General features: G+C 41.5%; 1 protein-coding gene across 1 annotated transcript in view; it reads left to right on the forward strand.

Annotated features, from left to right (window-relative positions):
• The window catches only part of Kcnj16 (potassium voltage-gated channel subfamily J member 16), a 66957-nt gene extending 58180 nt beyond the window's left edge, over positions 1 to 8777 (forward strand). Inside the window, exon 2 of the mRNA XM_004630056.2 lies at positions 6764 to 8777. Within this exon, the coding sequence (XP_004630113.1) occupies positions 6855 to 8114 (1260 nt within the window). The 5' untranslated portion in view covers positions 6764 to 6854 and the 3' untranslated portion in view covers positions 8115 to 8777. The remainder of the gene's footprint in view (positions 1 to 6763) is intronic.
• The last annotated feature ends 8631 nt before the right edge of the window (positions 8778 to 17408 follow it).

A 17408-nucleotide genomic window follows, 5' to 3' on the forward strand; every position in this document is an offset into this window, starting at 1 on the left:
TGGCCAGCTCAGCCCACCAGGGGGCGTTCTGGCTGGCATGTGGTGCTGGGGGATTGAACCGCGGTCCCTGTGCTTTTTGCTAAACTTGTTCTAAGTAGGTGCTTTAGACCAGTGAGCCATCTCACCAGTCCCCTGAGTCTTAGCATTTAATTCAGGCTTTATTAATCCATCACCTGGTTTTCCCTGCTTACAGAATAGCCTGCCTGCTAGCCTACCTCTTGTCATATTAATGTAGACTGAACATTCTAAACCCAAGATATTAACCTCATGTTGTCAAGAGGTGCAGACCAAACACTATAATAGCATCTAACAGGAGAGCTGATGCAAAGCAAGATTACTGAGAAAAGAAGACTTGAATTTTAGTATGGAATTTTAAATTTTAATAATTTGAGCATGGTAGATATGTTCTACTATATCTTTGCTGTATGTCATCATCTTACAAATATCTTTAAGCCTCATGATATTTCTTTAAATCATGAGAACCATGGCTGATTTATCCCTGAAATTAAAAAAAAAAAAAAAAAAGCTTTTATTTTTTAAAAAATACAGAACAGTAAATAAAGCATTAAAAATGATATAAGATTCCAGTAAATAAAGTAATAGGTATTCAACAATGGCTACTGTATTTTATGACTTATCTTTGAATTAGTAGTTCTGGTTACCAGATATAAATCTGCAAAATTGATTTTAAAAAAAGAAATAAAACAACACCAATAAAAATTATAAGAAATAGGGGCCGGGGAGATGGCTCAGTGGAATAAGTGCTTCCCTGGCAAGTGCAAGGGCCTGAGTTCAATCCCTGGTTCCACCCCCTCCCCCAAAAAAAGAAAGAAAGAAAGAAAGAAATTAAAAGGCAAGAAAACTGAAAATAATCCCTGAACATTTTGCAAGGAACAAATGATGTTGTATAAAAGACGACAATAGCTAGCACCTTGGAAATTCCATTTTTTATAATCCTCCTTTAATTTTTAGCCAGAATAACTATCTGTCTCCTGATAGCTTATTATAATTGGTCTTTATCTAGTTTGAGAGAGACAGACTCCACACCTATGATGTGATAAATAAAATGGAGTTGACTATTGAATAAAAGAGAAAGAAAACCTTTCCTAGGAAGTGAAATAGGCATTTTCCAAAGCTCCATGCCTCAAAAAATGTCTTAAAGGACTGAATTTATGTACCATTATGGGAGGGGAGAGTTGAGACTAGAAAGAGAGACCACGAGTTTAACAACCATTGGGATAGGACTCAGTCTGGGTCTTTAAACTCCCAAGAACAGAGCAAGCTATTGAAACACCTGCACTGAGGCTGTAGCCCAATCATTTTGTGTGGGTCACGTAAGCTGCCCAATAGACAGCTGGCTGCAGAAGTTGAAGAGAAGATAGGTGTTGGTAAAATAAGAAGTGGCTTTAACAATCAGGCAAGAGAATAGGTTGTTAGATTCAGGATGGTGCTGCAATAGTTGATACACTGTGTCAGCTTGAGCAGTTTAGAAGTTTGACTAAGTGACTCAGCAGCGGGCCAGGGTCCTCACTTGGTAAGCAGCCCGAGCCTGTGCAACAGGAGGGCAGGGATGGTGTGAGCGCCACCTATACATGCCCCAGGGGATGGTAGCCTGCTTACGACGACGTAAGAGAGGAAAAGAGGCCTGCTCCGTGCTGCGTCTTGTTTGTGTGGCATTTGTCTTCTGTTGCCTTAAAGAATCTTCCCTCACTAGGCCACCCTGCCTGGGAGCTAGCTAATTACAGAGTGAAACCTGCACAAACTGTGAGCTAAAAAAAAAAAAGACATTTCTTTCCTTAATTTTGAGTGTGCTCTGGGGGTGAGGCCAGCAGGGCGCACCAGGGATCGAACCCTGATCCCTGTGCCTGCCTAAGCAGGTGCTTTAGTCTGCTGAGCTATGTGGCCAGCCCTTTTCTTAGACTTTTATTTATGTGTGTGTGTGTGTGTGTGTGTGTGTGTGTGTGTGTGGCCTGCTCAGCCCACCAGGGGGCGGGGCTGGCTGGCATGTGGTGCTGGGGGATTGAACCGCGGTCCCTGTGCTTTGCTAAGCTTGTTCTAAGTAGGTGCTTTAGACCACTGAGCCATCTCACCAGCCCTTTCTTAGACTTTTAAATGAAGTTAGAAATGAAGCAGTACTCCAAAGTCTTTCCTGGAAGTAAGCATAACCCTCATTTCAAAACCAGAAAAGGACCTAGCCATAAAAGAGAACTACAGATCAATCACTTTAATGAACGTAGGTAAGAAAATTTGCAAGATATTGGCAAACAGAATGTAGTTTGTTCATCTAAAAGATCATACATAATGATTAATGCTTATTCCCAAAGTTCAGGATGGTTTAACATAAGTAAACCAATAAATACAATATACCACATAAACAAAAGCAATGACCAAAATAGTATGTTTATCTCAAAAATGCAGAAAAAGCATTTGGCAAAGTCCAATAACCATGCATAATAGCAAAGCCTGAAGAAAATAGGTAGGATCTTTATCTCAGTCTGTAGAAAGTCGTCAATGTCAAACCAATAACCAACTTTATACTAAATACAGAAAAGCTAAAATCTTTCTCTATAAAGTCAGCAACAAGACAAGGCTGTCCTCTATCACCACTCTTGTTCTATATAATATTAGCCATGGTAATTACACAGTAGAAAGAATTATATAAAGAAGTAATTACACAAAAGATATGAATAGGAAAGGAGGAATGAAATTATAATTAAATTCAGATGAAATGGACCTATACATGAAAGACACTCAAACCCACAGAAAGACTCATAGAATTAATAACTGAGTTCAGTAGTATAGCAGGATAAAAAGTCAAAACCCAAAAGTCAATAGTCTTTTTATATACCAAGAGCATAGTCACTAAGGGAAAAAATTAGGGAAATAATACCTTTTATGACACTATCAAGAAAAATGAAATATAGAAATTAACCTAACCAAAGAAATCAAAGACCACTACAATGAACGAATATTGTCAAAGTGGCCAAATTTGCAAAAACAGAAAAAAGGGTGTGTGTGTGACAAATAGCTTAGCAGACTCAAGAGCCTGCAAGCAGGCTTACAGTCCAGGGCTTCGATCTCCTGGCCTGCTGTGCCAGTCCTGCCCCCAGGGCATGCTGAGACGGTAATTGAGACTGGGCATAGTGGCACATGCCTGTAATCCCAGCACTTGGGAGGCTGTAAACAGGCTGATCACTATGAGTCTGATGTAGTAGAGAGACCCTAAACATCCTGTAGACACTTCCCTAAAAAAAAAAAAATACAGATAAGGGAAATGCAGATGAAAATGCTTAAAAGTTTATGAGACAGGGGCTGGAGAGATAGTTCAGTGGAATAAGTGCTTGCCTGTCAAGCACAAGGTCCTGAATTCGATCCCTGGTACCACTAACCAAAAAAAAAAATTTATGAGACAGATTGAGATAATTTTATGGATCAAGAAACAGGGACAAATACATAGGCTGCTCACTTGTTGAAAATGTTTGTTGCAGTTTTATTTGAATTGTGTTGAATTGATGAGGGTTTTTTTGAACTTATACAAAGACTCGAGGATCCCTAAGAGGATGTTCTACTAGTCAAAATAGATTAAGATGCATCTTTTTAATAGAAAGGGAAGGGTAGGAAAAAGTGGGCTTCAGGATTGAGTTGCCTGAAGCACCAATTTTCTCCCTTTTGATTCTACCCGTGGGATAAGCTATGCCAGGGTGCCCCTTAGGGCTTTTATAGGTGTCTGTACCTTAAACAGACCTTGACAACATTCTGCACATCCACCTTTGTGATGAGGCCTTGTCCTCTCCTGTAGCCCCATCTCTAAAAGAACCCTTGGAAAGAATCACAGTGTTTTTGTTTTTTCCTAACTTTTCCATGTGCTCCCTGGTAAAATAGACTTTATCTGATTCAAGATTTCCTTTTGGATTTAATACTCCATGATTTGTAACTATGCATGATTTTTCTATTCTTAATTTGAAATCAAGCAATTGTGAATCCAGTAGAAATAATAGTCACTGTCAATTTCTTGGGAGCAACATGCAAAAAGTAAGTACAAGAGTAGGAACTTTGCAAAAGTTTTTGTCATAGACTTGGTGGTGGCAAGGTGATTGAGAATTAAGACAGTTATCGGGTTGGTTTCTCATTCTAAGAAATAGAAACATGAAATATTAAGCATATAAATTGAAGAGGACTGCCATGCACTTCCGTGATTGTTGGGGAGGCTAGGAAACAGGTAACGCAGAATAGGATTAGTTATGATCTGTCATTCAGCGCAAAAACATTTATTTCTAAAAATATGTACTATTTACATGGATGGTGAATCAGAGAATATATCAATAAATTGTGGGAACCAGCAAAAGTTGAAAAGTTTATTTCTGGATAAACTGCAATAAATTATCAAATGAACAAACCACCTCGGAAACCATGATCAGAAATGTGAGTTTGAGCAGAATTTGCATAGTTGTTAACTTTTAATATCTGAAAGTGTTACCTTGTTCAACAGTGAATTTTCTAGAATCTCAAATTTGCTTGCCGGCAACTTAATTGCAGCTTCATCCATTGATTGGCATTTTGGTGGCGGGTATTGAACTCATGACCTCATGCTTGCCAGGCAGGCACTTATCCCACTGAGCTATCTCTCTGACCCCATTGATTGTCAGTTGGGAAGACCCTTTAAAAATTTCTTATGTATGGTAGTTGGTAGCACCACTCATATTCACAGTGTTGCCAACTGAATGACATTTCAAATAAAAACTTTTTTTCCCTTTGGCAGCAGAAAAAAAGCAGACTCACCCAGTGGATTCTGATTTATGAACTGCATTTTCTAACTCAGCCTGGCAAGATTTGTATAGTTCCTTAAAAGGAACTGAGTTGGAAGCATTTAACAAGAAAATTATTCTGACTAAATCTGCTCTTTAATTCAAAATTATAGGGTCCATTAATTATAATTCATCCCATTCTCATACCTGCTATGATCATGAACAAAATTTATTGAAATATTTTACATTGCAATTGCCAACAAGCATTTGGGAGCCCTCAGTCATATCCTATGACATTATGCTAGTGTCCCCCCGAAAATGCAGTTGAACTGCTCTTTAAGGAAAGATGTAACCACTCAGAGCAGAGGTGGTCGCTGGGTGGGTGAAGTAGCTGGTAGCAGGCAGATGGGCAGAGAGAAGTTCAGCCAGGCAGTGCAGGATTTCTGGCTGTAAGCAGAGTCTAGCCTTGTAAATGGTCCATTGAACAAAAAGTTTATTGTAAAGTGGGCCTGGTCCCTGGAGACTGATAAAAATGGTTCTTTTCTACTGGGAGAACCTTACTCCTGCTGCTGTTTTCCAGCAGGGAAGATGCTGGGTTAAGAGTAATTATGTTCCGCGGTTGGTTCAAGGGGTCTCAAGAACAGGAACAGTATTCATTCATGTTGTGCTTTCTCCAGAGCAGAGTAGCAGAATCCTCTCTTGTCAGGTCTCTCCCTACATTCCATCTCCCTTCTTACACAAGTCACGTTATCTAGTCCTTTTCAATTTATAGGCTTAATATTTCACGTTTCTATGAATATTCTAAAATGAATATTCTCAAAATTAGCAAACCATTATATGTGCTGCTATTTCTGCTCTTTCTCATTTTTTCTTTTATATCAAAGTCAGAAAAGGCAATTGTGACCTTACAGTTTTTAAAGTATACTTCTAGACTTAAACCAAAAAAAAAAGCAATGATCTATTACCAGTTAAGAACAAAATACATATCCTAGTTTGATCTCTTAAAGACTGGATTTAGAGGGATTAAAATCATTTTGCACAGCAGTGACTGTGAACACACCAGAAAAGTCACTGAAAACGAGAAGAAGGTCCAATTGTGTAGCAGCGTGTTCCCTTTAAGAGGGAAACAAGATTAGTAACTTTGGCAAATTTTCGGCTACTGTTCAGAAAGAAAGAGAGGAGATGCCAGTGTCCAAAAAAAAAAAAAAAAAAAAAAAAAAGAGAGAGAGAGAGAGAGAGAGAGAGAGAGAGATAAATGTTATAAGACAAAGGCATGAGCAACTGTACACCTTACCGAAAGCTTATCTGGGAGTGGTTTCACTCCTATGAGGGTAAGGAATACTTTTTTATTCCTCATCACAACTAAAGGTGGAGCTAGGGGAAAAGGAGTTTAATCAGAAGTAGATGCCCCTCGTCAGTTTTGTTCTGTCCCGGGAAATACTCAAGAAGAAAGCTAAAAGAAGGAAGCAACAGGTGCTGCAGGTAAGGGATTATTGATTTTAGGAACCGGTGTGTGTATTTTACTAGGAATGAAGACAGAGCCTCTTGGCTGCATCTCTTTAAGGGAAACTCATTTGATTTTTTTTTTTAATTTGATGTTGATAATTTGAAAAATCATGAGGCTGACAGACAAGTAGCTGAACTATATCTTGCCTGTGTGTACGATGGGTGAGTTTGTTTTCTGAATACACTCAGGGAAAAAGTATCTACAAAGGTGAAGCAAATTGTTTTCTGTGTCGGCTCAAAGAAAAGTAGGCAGACAGAATTTGTGGTAACCGTGGTTTTTAGTCAAGCCTTGGGCATATCAAAAGTGTTGTTTTCTCCGATTGCTCATTTTCTCCCTGTAATGACCGAGCTGATTTCTAAACCAAGGAGGAATCAATACTGAACGTCTCCGGGCTCGCAGGAAGTCTTAGCTATTTTACATGGCATACAATTGCTCTAAATTTAGCGAGCTGCTGCAGAGCTAGAACTTGAACGCCAACATGTGTTACATTTTCTTCCTTTTGTCTTTTTAGGTTGTGGCCCAAAACTCGGATTTTTATCTAATACCACGCCTCGCCCTACTCCCACCGCACAGCTCCCTGAATGCCCTAGGAGCGAGCAAGAATGAGCTACTACGGCAGCAGCTACCGGATTGTGAACGTGGACCCCAAATACCCAGGCTACCCCCCAGAACACATACTCGCTGAGAAGCGAAGAGTAAGGCGACGCCTGCTTCACAAGGACGGCAGCTGCAATGTCTACTTCAAGCACATTTTCGGAGAGTGGGGGAGTTACGTGGTTGACATTTTCACCACTCTTGTGGACACCAAGTGGCGCCATATGTTTGTGATCTTTTCTTTATCGTACATTCTCTCCTGGTTGATTTTTGGCTCCGTCTTTTGGCTCATAGCCTTTCATCACGGAGACCTGTTAAACGACCCGGACATCCCACCTTGTGTGGACAACGTGCACTCATTCACGTCGGCCTTTCTCTTCTCCCTTGAGACCCAGACCACCATCGGGTATGGCTACCGTTGTGTCACCGAAGAGTGCTCCGTGGCAGTGCTGATGGTGGTCCTTCAGTCCATTCTGAGTTGTATCATAAACACCTTCATCATCGGGGCAGCTCTGGCTAAGATGGCTACAGCACGGAAGAGAGCCCAGACCATCCGTTTTAGCTACTTTGCCCTCATAGGCATGAGAGACGGGAAGCTTTGTCTCATGTGGCGTATTGGTGACTTCCGACCAAACCATGTGGTCGAAGGGACGGTTAGAGCTCAACTTCTTCGCTACACGGAAGACAGTGAAGGGAAGATGACAATGGCGTTTAAAGACCTCAAGTTAGTCAATGACCAGATAATTTTGGTGACACCAGTGACTATCGTGCATGAAATTGACCACGAGAGTCCTCTGTATGCCCTGGATCGCAAAGCCGTGGCCAAAGATAATTTTGAGATTTTGGTAACATTTATCTATACTGGTGATTCCACTGGGACATCGCACCAATCTAGAAGTTCCTATGTGCCCAGAGAGATTCTCTGGGGCCACAGGTTTAACGATGTCTTGGAAGTAAAGAGAAAGTACTACAAAGTTAACTGCTTGCAGTTTGAAGGAAGCGTGGAGGTATATGCCCCCTTTTGCAGTGCAAAACAGCTGGACTGGAAAGACCAGCAGCTTCACAATATGGAGAAAGCCTCACCAGTCCGAGAGTCCTACACATCAGACACCAGCGCCAGGCGAAGGTCCTTTAGTGCAGTTGCCATTGTCAGCAGCTGTGAAAACCCTGAGGAGAACGCCACTTCAGTCACAGATGTGTGTAAGGATCCACCGTACCAGAAGGCTTTCCTGACTTTGAATAGAATTTCTATGGAATCCCAGATGTAGCTGCGCATCGAGGAGGCCTAGTACCTTCTCTTTGCACCTTCCAGCCAATCATCTGAAGGCGAGTAGTTGAAAATATAACTTCTAAAATTAAAATACACTTCATGGTGAATGTAGCCAGTAGCGTAGCTTCAACTTGGTAAAGGATAATCTGAATTTCCATTTTTTGTATAATTAAAAATTTTGCTGGCACATTTTGTGTTAGGAGTACTACTAAGGAGTCTAATTGATTAAGCTTCCTCTTTTATTAGCTTATTGACTAGTGTCTTCCATTAGCAATGAGATATTCAGTAATGAGAGGCAAAGGCATGATGCTGGAATTAAAAAAATAATAGGAAATCTGATAAGCTAGGAAAAGTGATGTTTTATGATCTGTAAAAATGGAAAATAGAAAGTGATTTCTTATTACACAAAAAATCTAACCAAAATGTGCAAGCTTTACATCCAGCACAGGAACACTGAGACACACAAAGGTGACACCAATTGGTTGTCCGAGTTACTACAGTGGCCTCTAGAAGTTCTTTGGTGTTAGCAAACACAGGTAGTGGCTATAAACCTAATAGTCCGTCCCACCAATTCAGAGATTTCTACCACTCCTAATTGTTCTGGTAATATCTAATGTTTAATCAGTGCTAGAAGCAATTCTTTTTGCTAACTCATGGCAGAGAAAAAAAAAAAAAAAAAACAGTAGCATCATCATTTACTGCAATATTTTCTCTTAAGTATCTTTCTCGACTCCAACAGATGAGGAACAGAAATAAGGCCATGACCTTCCCGGGCTCCTGTGCCAACCTCCTGCCCCTCTGACTGTCATAAGATGACTGTCATAAGATGACATGGGGCCAGGGAGAGACGCTGAAAACGATGAAGAGAGAAATATTGTTCGGCTGTGTCCTGAAAGGTTGCAATACAGTTTGCAATATCAGGGCTAAAATGCTAGACCTGAGAACTGCTGGGGAGCAGGAGGGAATTATTTATTGTTAGAAGCAGTTATTGCTGTCTCTTTTCTTTGTCATTTCACTGAGCCATACATGGCTCAGATTGGAGATTTTAAGAAGCTCTGGTTAAACTTGCAGCAGTCATTGAAATGGACTGTTTTGTGAAATTTAGTACAATGAAGGCGATTAAATATCTGAGAAATGAATCATTTGAATGCTACGAGAGTGATTACATTTTAGAACCTGAGATAAGTGTGCTTTCTGTACTCCAGGTTACAATCCTGCTCAGTCATGGTGAAGCACAAAGCCAATCGCACAGGCGTGAAAGGCATCTTAAGCTTTACCCATTGAAGAGTTGTTATCTAGATGTGGTAGTTTTAGTGTAGTTTTCTGCTGTTGCTCAGCTGCAAGTTTATGTCACAATTTTTGTATACACACACACACACATCTAGCTTCTGCTTTTCTGGAAAAATCTGTCTCTGTCTCTGTCTCTATCTCTGTCTCTGTCTGTCTGTCCATCCGTCCGTCTCTCTCTCCCTCTCCCCCTCCCTCCCTCCCTCCCCATCCCTTTCCCCCTTTCTCTTTGTCTGTCTCTGTCTCTGTTTCTCTTTCACTCTGCCTCTGTCTCTCTGTGTCTCTCTCTTTCTTTCTCTCTGTCTCTATCTCTGTTTCTCTCTCTCTCTCTGACTGTCTGTCCATCTGTCTTTCTCAACTGAACGACACAAATAAACGGAACCAAATGATATCATCCAAGATTATCAAGTAAAGTGAAACACATAGGTATGTGAATTGATTTTTTTTTCTCTTCAGTTTCTTCTTTCTCCCTTGCTTTTTTGTCCTCAGTCTTTTTCTTTTATCTTTTAGCTAAGAACTGTACTGTTACTTTTTAAATACAAGTGCACAGATCTCTCATTTCTGTGTTTTATGAATACAAATTTTTCTCAGATTGTAGGTTATAAGACCGTTCTGAGCATCAATATCAGACTATAAGTAAAGATATTTTTCTGCTTTGCTCCAGTAATGTAAATTCTATTTTTGAATTACATGTACATTGTAGATTTGGATTTTGTAGTAGCAATCTTTTCATACAATTAGAGTCCTACAATCTTCAATGTAGAAAGCACCAGCACAATAACTGAAGATGATTTTAGCCTTCTTTTCTGTTCATGTCACTCCCATTGGCTTCCTTTCAGGGCTTTGCCTCCTGGGCTCTGACTGTTCATGGTACCTGGCCTGATAGCATCAGAATGTGGGCAGGAATGGCCAGTTAAAGACATTCCATAGAGCCACATGGCTGGACAAGCAGACTCTTATATAAGAGCAGAATATAAAATCAGCATTCATGTGAGGTATTCATCTTCAACTTTTTGGTACAAATTTATAACGTATCTAGAAAACCACAATGAGTCACTTAATAATAAAGATCTTACTATAATCTGAAAAGTGTGTGCCTATTCTTTTATTCCCTGTGGTGTAAATCTTCTTTGCTAATCTCATACACGAGAACATAGGCAGCGTTGTAAACCATTTTTATAGCTTTTAACAGCTGGTAGAACAACCCTATCTGAAATAACAATTAGCTGCTCTTGTAACTGTTACAGGAATTCTGTGTACCAAGGGACACTTCTCGTTTGAAACGATCCATCCGTGATGAGATGGAGTTGAATATTTTTTCTCTGATGCCATTTATTTTCTCTCTAAATATGAAGCTATTCACCGGGGTTAATTAAATGGCCTGTAAACTGTGGCACTAAGGCATCATTGTACAGTGAGGAATTGGCTAAGAACGGGGATCTGGAGAAATGATGAGCCCAGGGGAGGAAACGTTATTTGGTGCAACTCTGATTCTGCAGGCACTGCCAGGTGCCTGCACGGATATTCTTAGCTTCTGCAATGAAACAGGGAGATGTGTGCTTGAAATTTCCTTTTCATCAAATACCCTACTTCCTGCTTCTTTTTAATAAATTCCTAACTGGGAGAGCAATGTGTTTAGGTTAAAATAAAAATGTCACCTATGTTTCCCAATCCCACCCCCAGCATCCCTATAACCCGGGATTGCATGCTGAAGTAGGGCCTTTCTGTTCTGGCCCATGAGACCACCTCGCTATGAGTTTCTTGCTGCATCGCTGTGACCTTCTCTGTTCATGGTCTGGTCACCCAGACCTGGCTCTTGATAGCCGCTTCCCTTGCAGCTGTGAGTTCCATCAAGGACAACTCCCAAGGGGAAACGGAAAGACAGGAGAGACTGCACCCCTGGAGGGTGCAACTCCAGGCTTCTGTATAAGCCAAAATAAACTTGCACTGTCAGGGATGCCAGGGCAGTAAGTCAGGGGGGATTGCCGAGCACACAAGGCTGGTAAGAAAAAAATGATGGAGAGTATCACCGCAGCTTGCACTTGAAATTTGATGGACTCTGTCACTAGGGAAACAATGTATTGTCTGGGGAGTTGAGAAAATGCCACTATTACTGTCAAACAAACGCAGGAATTATTGTGGGTCCAGAAGTCCCTCTGGGCTCTGGTGACTGGGAGACTTCAATTAAAACACTGAGCAGGCCTGCTGTGTGGCTCTTCATCTCCTGCCAGCGGCACAGAGCGATCGATCACATACATTCACTGCTTAAGGGGACTTTCCCCAGGACCAGCGATCGGAAATCAGCGGAGTCTCCAGGTAAAGCAAGCCCGGGAAGGCTTGGGGAATAAAAGCAAGATGAAAACCCAAAACAGAAAGTTTGTGCTTATAACATCTCAGCAGACCGCAACCAGATCACATTGTGTCAATTTAGATCACTTGAGGGGACATTAGACGCACAGAAAGAACCTAGATCTGTACTACGAATATTTTTTGTTGTTGTTGTTTATTGAGTCAGTAGTTAAGATACGTGTCTGGAGGCTGTTGGTAGCCACTCCCATGTGAATGCTGAGAAGCCCAATTCTACCTGGTTTGCTGTAGTCTATCATCCATAATAGGCCTGGATGTTGCTGTCATGAAGCTCTTCCCTGTGGTTTTTGAGGTCAGATGACCTGAAGATTTCTAGAAATCCCTGCTACACTATGGTCTTGGAAACCACAAAGCCCTACCTCCTCTCTGAAATCAGCCGGTCCTCTTCCTCTCTCACTTGCATTTCTAAAGGGACTGCATGACCAGTGTTTAGGGAAACAAAATCTAATCACCACACACAAAATGCATGTGGGGGTCCCCTTGGAGCACTCAGAACAAGCAGCAGAAAAGAGTCGGGCAGATTCTCATCTGAGATTCTCCTGGATATGAGCTTTACAACAATACAACCTAGAACCTGAGAGTCATTTTGGATAAGTCTGAGAGCAGAGAGCAAGCACAGTTCCCGGCAAGGTATTTTCTGGAAAAGACACATTGAAGGTGCTGCTGGGAAGCCATTGGTAGACTGAACTACTCTGAGACTTTGGGAAGAAAAATCTGAATTTCCCAAATGCTTTTTTTTTATTACTCTTGGTTCACTAAGGCATCTTAAGCGTGCGTCCTGAGATTAGGCCCCAGGGCCAGTTGTCATTGGCCTCACGATGCCATCTCAAGAGTCCTTCTTTGAGAATGTTTTGGGGGCCTTTGGGCAAAGTCCAGAGGCTTAGGTCAACACAGCTGAAGTTCAATATTCTTGAATATGAATGCCCCCTTTGAACTTGAAGTTGCGGGGTACCTAACAAGGAAAATAAGAAACATACATAAATAAAACAGCACGTTGTCTTTTGCTGTTTGGTCTCACTGATTCTCTCTCTCTCTCTCTCTCTCTCTCTCTCTCTCTCTCTCTCTCTCTCTCTCTCTCGGTGGAACCAGGGATTGAACTCAGACCCTTGTGCTTGCCAAGGAAGCGTTTATTCTAGTGAGCCATCTCCCCAGCCCTATTTATTCTTTCTCATTAGCACTGAAAAGTTAAAGGATCCATGTCAGGTGTCTGTCACCCAAGAAAAGAAAGCTGCATGGAGCTTCGTGGCCGTTCCTTTTGTTTTTCTTAACCAATTCCGCATGCTTATGTCGGGTAATCTAAACAATTTGTCTGAAGACAACATTATGCAGTACAACAATTGCTCTTGGACTCCTGTTGTTCTGCTTAGTGAACTTCTGTATCGTCTCTCATTCCCATTTCATGATTATTCTCTTTAATAAATAAATAAGGCGATGTCCACCTACTATCACTCATTCCAGGCTGTGGATGTCAATTCTAGAGACTCCTGAGGCTGCAGAGAAACAGGTTAAATATTTAAAATATTTCAGGCCGGGGAGATGGCTCAGTGGAATAAGTGCTTCCCTGGCAAGCACAAGGGCCTGAGTTCAATCCCCGGTTCTGCAAAAAAATAAAACAAAATAAAATAAAATATTTCAGCCTGCCCAGTGGATGAAAATTCAAACAGACTTTCTAGCTGAATTACATAGCCAAAAATGTTTTTTTGTCTACTGCTATTATTTACCATCAGGGCCTATAAAACATCCCTAATCACCAACTAGTATGGACGTGAAATGCAAAGAGTCCCAGGGGATTTAGGCACCGTGAAAATATCTTTGTAGAAAGTGATCAAAAGCCTTCAGAGTTCTACATAAAATACTATAATGCCATGCAACACTCTCAGTGGGTAACTGAGCTTTAACCCCTAGAAGCAATGTTTCTTCTAGAACAGGAAGCGCATGTGAGAAGAGATCAATAGTTCATTGTGCTCAGTTGAATTTCTGACATCGGTTTGTCTGGGAAGGGACACTAGCCATGAGCAGACCTGGCTAAAGACAGAGGTAGCCCCAGTTCAGGGTCTCTGAAGAGATGACCGCAGTCCAGACACTTCTGGAGGTCCAGGTGGTGTATTATCATCAGTAAATGGAGAACATGATTGTGGGAGAGCTTTTATGAAATACTGGCTTGACATTTCCTACAAGCCCCACCACACTTTTGGTTGGTCATCACTTTTGAGATAGCTTTGGCAAAGAAAATATATGTGGAAAATGACAGGTAAGAGCCATCTAGAATGAGGATAATCTTCAAAATGTAGACAAGCAAAAGTGAATGAATTAAGAAATAAAAAGGAGTCGCTCACACCTTTGGAGGGAAATGCTGACTCCCACAGGGGCACACCTTGTTCTCTGCCACCCAGCCTGTTACCTGGGGAGCAGGAACATTTAGTCCTCTGCCAAGGCTTTCCCTAGGGAACAAGGGAATGCAATGAACCACTGATTTTTTTTCTCATTAGATGGATCTAGCTCTTAAGACACAGGCTGTAAGAAAAGCAGCCCAACCTGAGTGAATTCCAGATCTGGACTAGCGACAGCTGCTTCTCTTAGGAAGGAGGCAACTTAGATTAACTTCGCTGGTGTCTCTGACACTTCATTTCCTTACTTATAGCTGTTCTTGCTGGAGTAAACTTTCACTTAGCCTGCAGGCTTAAGAATCAGGTGCCTAAATTTGAGTATCATCTTATTTACAGTTTTCCAGCCCTGTGACTTTGAGCCATTTAATTAACCACTCTGGGCCCAAGCTTCCTAAACTGTAAAATAAGAAAAATAATAGCAGCCACTGTACAGTTGTGAAGGTTGGAGAAATACTGACAAAGAGCTTAATAGCCTGGCCTTTCTAAGAGTGCTAATAAAGTGCAAATAATACTATTTGCAACCATTTTTTCATCCCTTAGAGTTTTGACAACTTATATTTTTAAGCTCTTAACAGTTACCTAAAACAAATAAAATTAAAAAGGAGTGTTGTGTAACCATTTAGTAGAAGATATTTAAATTATTCCTGTCAGGGCAGGCAAGGTAGCTCAGTGGACTAAGCACCTGCGTAGGCAAGCACAGGGACCAGGTTTGATTCCAGGGACCGCGTGCCACGCCTGCCCCACTCCCAATACCCTGAGCTGGCCACTGAAACCAGGGATGATGGTGCACACCTGTAATGCCAGCACTGGGGAGGCTGCGACAAGAGGATCACCCTGAGTCTGAGCTCTGTAATGAGACACTGTATCAAATAAATAGGATAAAATATTTTTTTAGAAGAAGAGCTTGACACAATGGCCTTGCTAAGAGAGCTAATAAAATACAAGTGACTAAGACTACCAGCAACAAATTCTTCATCTCTTAATGCTTTGACAGCTTGCATTTTTAAGCTCTCCATATTTGTCTAAACCAAAACATAAAATATAAAAGGTGTGATTATGTATTTAAATTATTCCCATCCAATTGTAGTGATTTCTCTACTGTCTTACTCAGAACTCTTTGTGTTATCTAAATTGTTTTTCCCTTCCATTGTTGGAAGCACAAGAACTTGGTAAAATGGTTCTTTGAGAGTAAAATTTCTGCTCAATGCAGACACCTGTAGGGTTTAACAAAGAGTGCAAAACTAAGGAAAAATCAAAGTGTACCTTAATCCAGGCTAATGTTCCAGCATAAAATATCAAATGGGCATCAAAGCCATTTCCAGAAGTATTTAACTTCACTGTATCATAATAGTAGGTGCTTCTTTAGATTATTCCAACAGGTCCCAGGAAGTTGGAAGGTCTTAGAAAAAGCAGGTTCTTCGTCCCCCAGTGACCCATCATAAGCCGAGTAAGCCACTGCTAACTGAACCTGGGGAAATGCTGGGGTTGTACAATGCACTGATGCTGCCAGAGACTTAGCAGCAGCCGGGAGCTGCTGAACCACATTTCCTGACCAGGAAGAGAAGAGGTGTGTTGACCTCACTAGGAATGGGAAAGAGAGTAAACCTTCTTCCCTAAAGCATGACATATTTTCATAGAGAGATCATCACTCAGTTTGCCAGCAGAGGCTTCAGGCCCTAGATGGGTGGGCTTGTGTGAACTGGAGCTGATTCTTCCTTATCATTTAGCCCTCAGTCTCTTTTCTTGAGTGTAAAGGAAGTGAATAGTGTCTCTGTTGTTTCCTGCCTTGGTCTGTTTCCGCTGCTATAACAAAGATATCACAGAATAGGAAAATTATAGTGAAGAGAAGTGAAGGGAAGTACATTCACTAAGACTCTGGGAAGCAGGAAATAGGACAGGCAGATGGTCTGCTAGCATATGGGGAGACACTACTTGCTGCGTCATCCGCTAGCAGGAGAGAAACAGAGACAGAGAGATAGATACAGAGAAACAGGTACAGAGACAGAGACAGTGAGAAAGACAGACAGAGACAGAGACAGCGACAGACAAAGATTTCCAAATAAATCACTCCCAAGAAAATGGCATCAATCCATTCGTGGCGGTACAGTCATCACAGAGAGCCTCAATAGCTCTCAATGGTCCCACCTATAATACTTGCAGAAGAATTAAACTTCAGTGTGATTTTTGGAAGGAGCAAATGCTCAAACCATCAGAGGCTAATTCTAGGTAGTGTATTAGGACACCATAACAGGTGCAAACATATGTTTGTGTACACACACAGAGCTGGAATGTATTAAAGTGGGAAAACAGAAATGGCCCCATAGATAGATAACCCCTCTTTTCTTACATAGGATTCAACAGTAGTGTATTTCGGAAGCATTTGGAAGTGAAGTCCTATTTGCTGTAGGATACAATGCTTTGGTAACAATGAACATTCTTTTAATCTCAATATGGTGGTGAATATCTGAACAATGATTCTTTTTTTCTTGTATTTTAGGGAAGAGTCTACAGGGTGCTCAGGGTCTCACTACTAGATTGGACTCATAGTGATCCGCCTGTTTACAGGCACCCAAGAGCTGGGATTACAGGAGTGCGCCACCATGCCCAGCCTCAACTGCCATCTCAGCACACCCTGGGGTCAGGGCCTGCACAGCAGGCCTGGGGATCGAACCCCTGGCCCCTGCACCTGCTGGCAGGCACTTATAATCGGCTAAGCTATTTGGCCAGCAAAATTGAGCAATGATTCTAAATGTATTTTGTTCTTGTTCCTAAAAGAAATAGATTCGTCACAGTGTAGCCACCATGGGCTGTGGACCTGGGGAAAATGACTCCACCGCTCTACATAGTGTTTAAAAATATATAACCCCTGGGAATTCTCTGTAGGACTTTATGGCTCCCTGTGATGCCACAAAAGGGGGTGGCATTTTGCTCATTCTACTTGGAGCTCTGTTTCCTGTTTTTTGTTGTTGTTGCTTTTTAGTGTTTTGCTTTTCTTTAGCATATTGCTGTGGTTTGAATGTTTATATGTTCCCCAAGAGCATGTGTTGAAGTCTTAATATTCGAGGTGACAGTGGTAAGACACAGGACCTTGGTGAGTTGATCAGGGAAAGCCCTGAGAAGTGGCGGCCGAGCTACGCCCAGCACTTCCACCACCTGGGGACACAGAAGGTACCATCTTTGGACCTGAAGCTAGACTCCCACAAGATGCAAAATTTGCCTTGATCTTGGGACTTGTCTAACTCCAGAACTAG

This window comes from Octodon degus, unplaced genomic scaffold (genome assembly GCF_000260255.1).
Source record: "Octodon degus isolate 3935 unplaced genomic scaffold, OctDeg1.0 scaffold00033, whole genome shotgun sequence".
Classification (NCBI taxonomy): Eukaryota; Metazoa; Chordata; class Mammalia; order Rodentia; family Octodontidae; genus Octodon; species Octodon degus.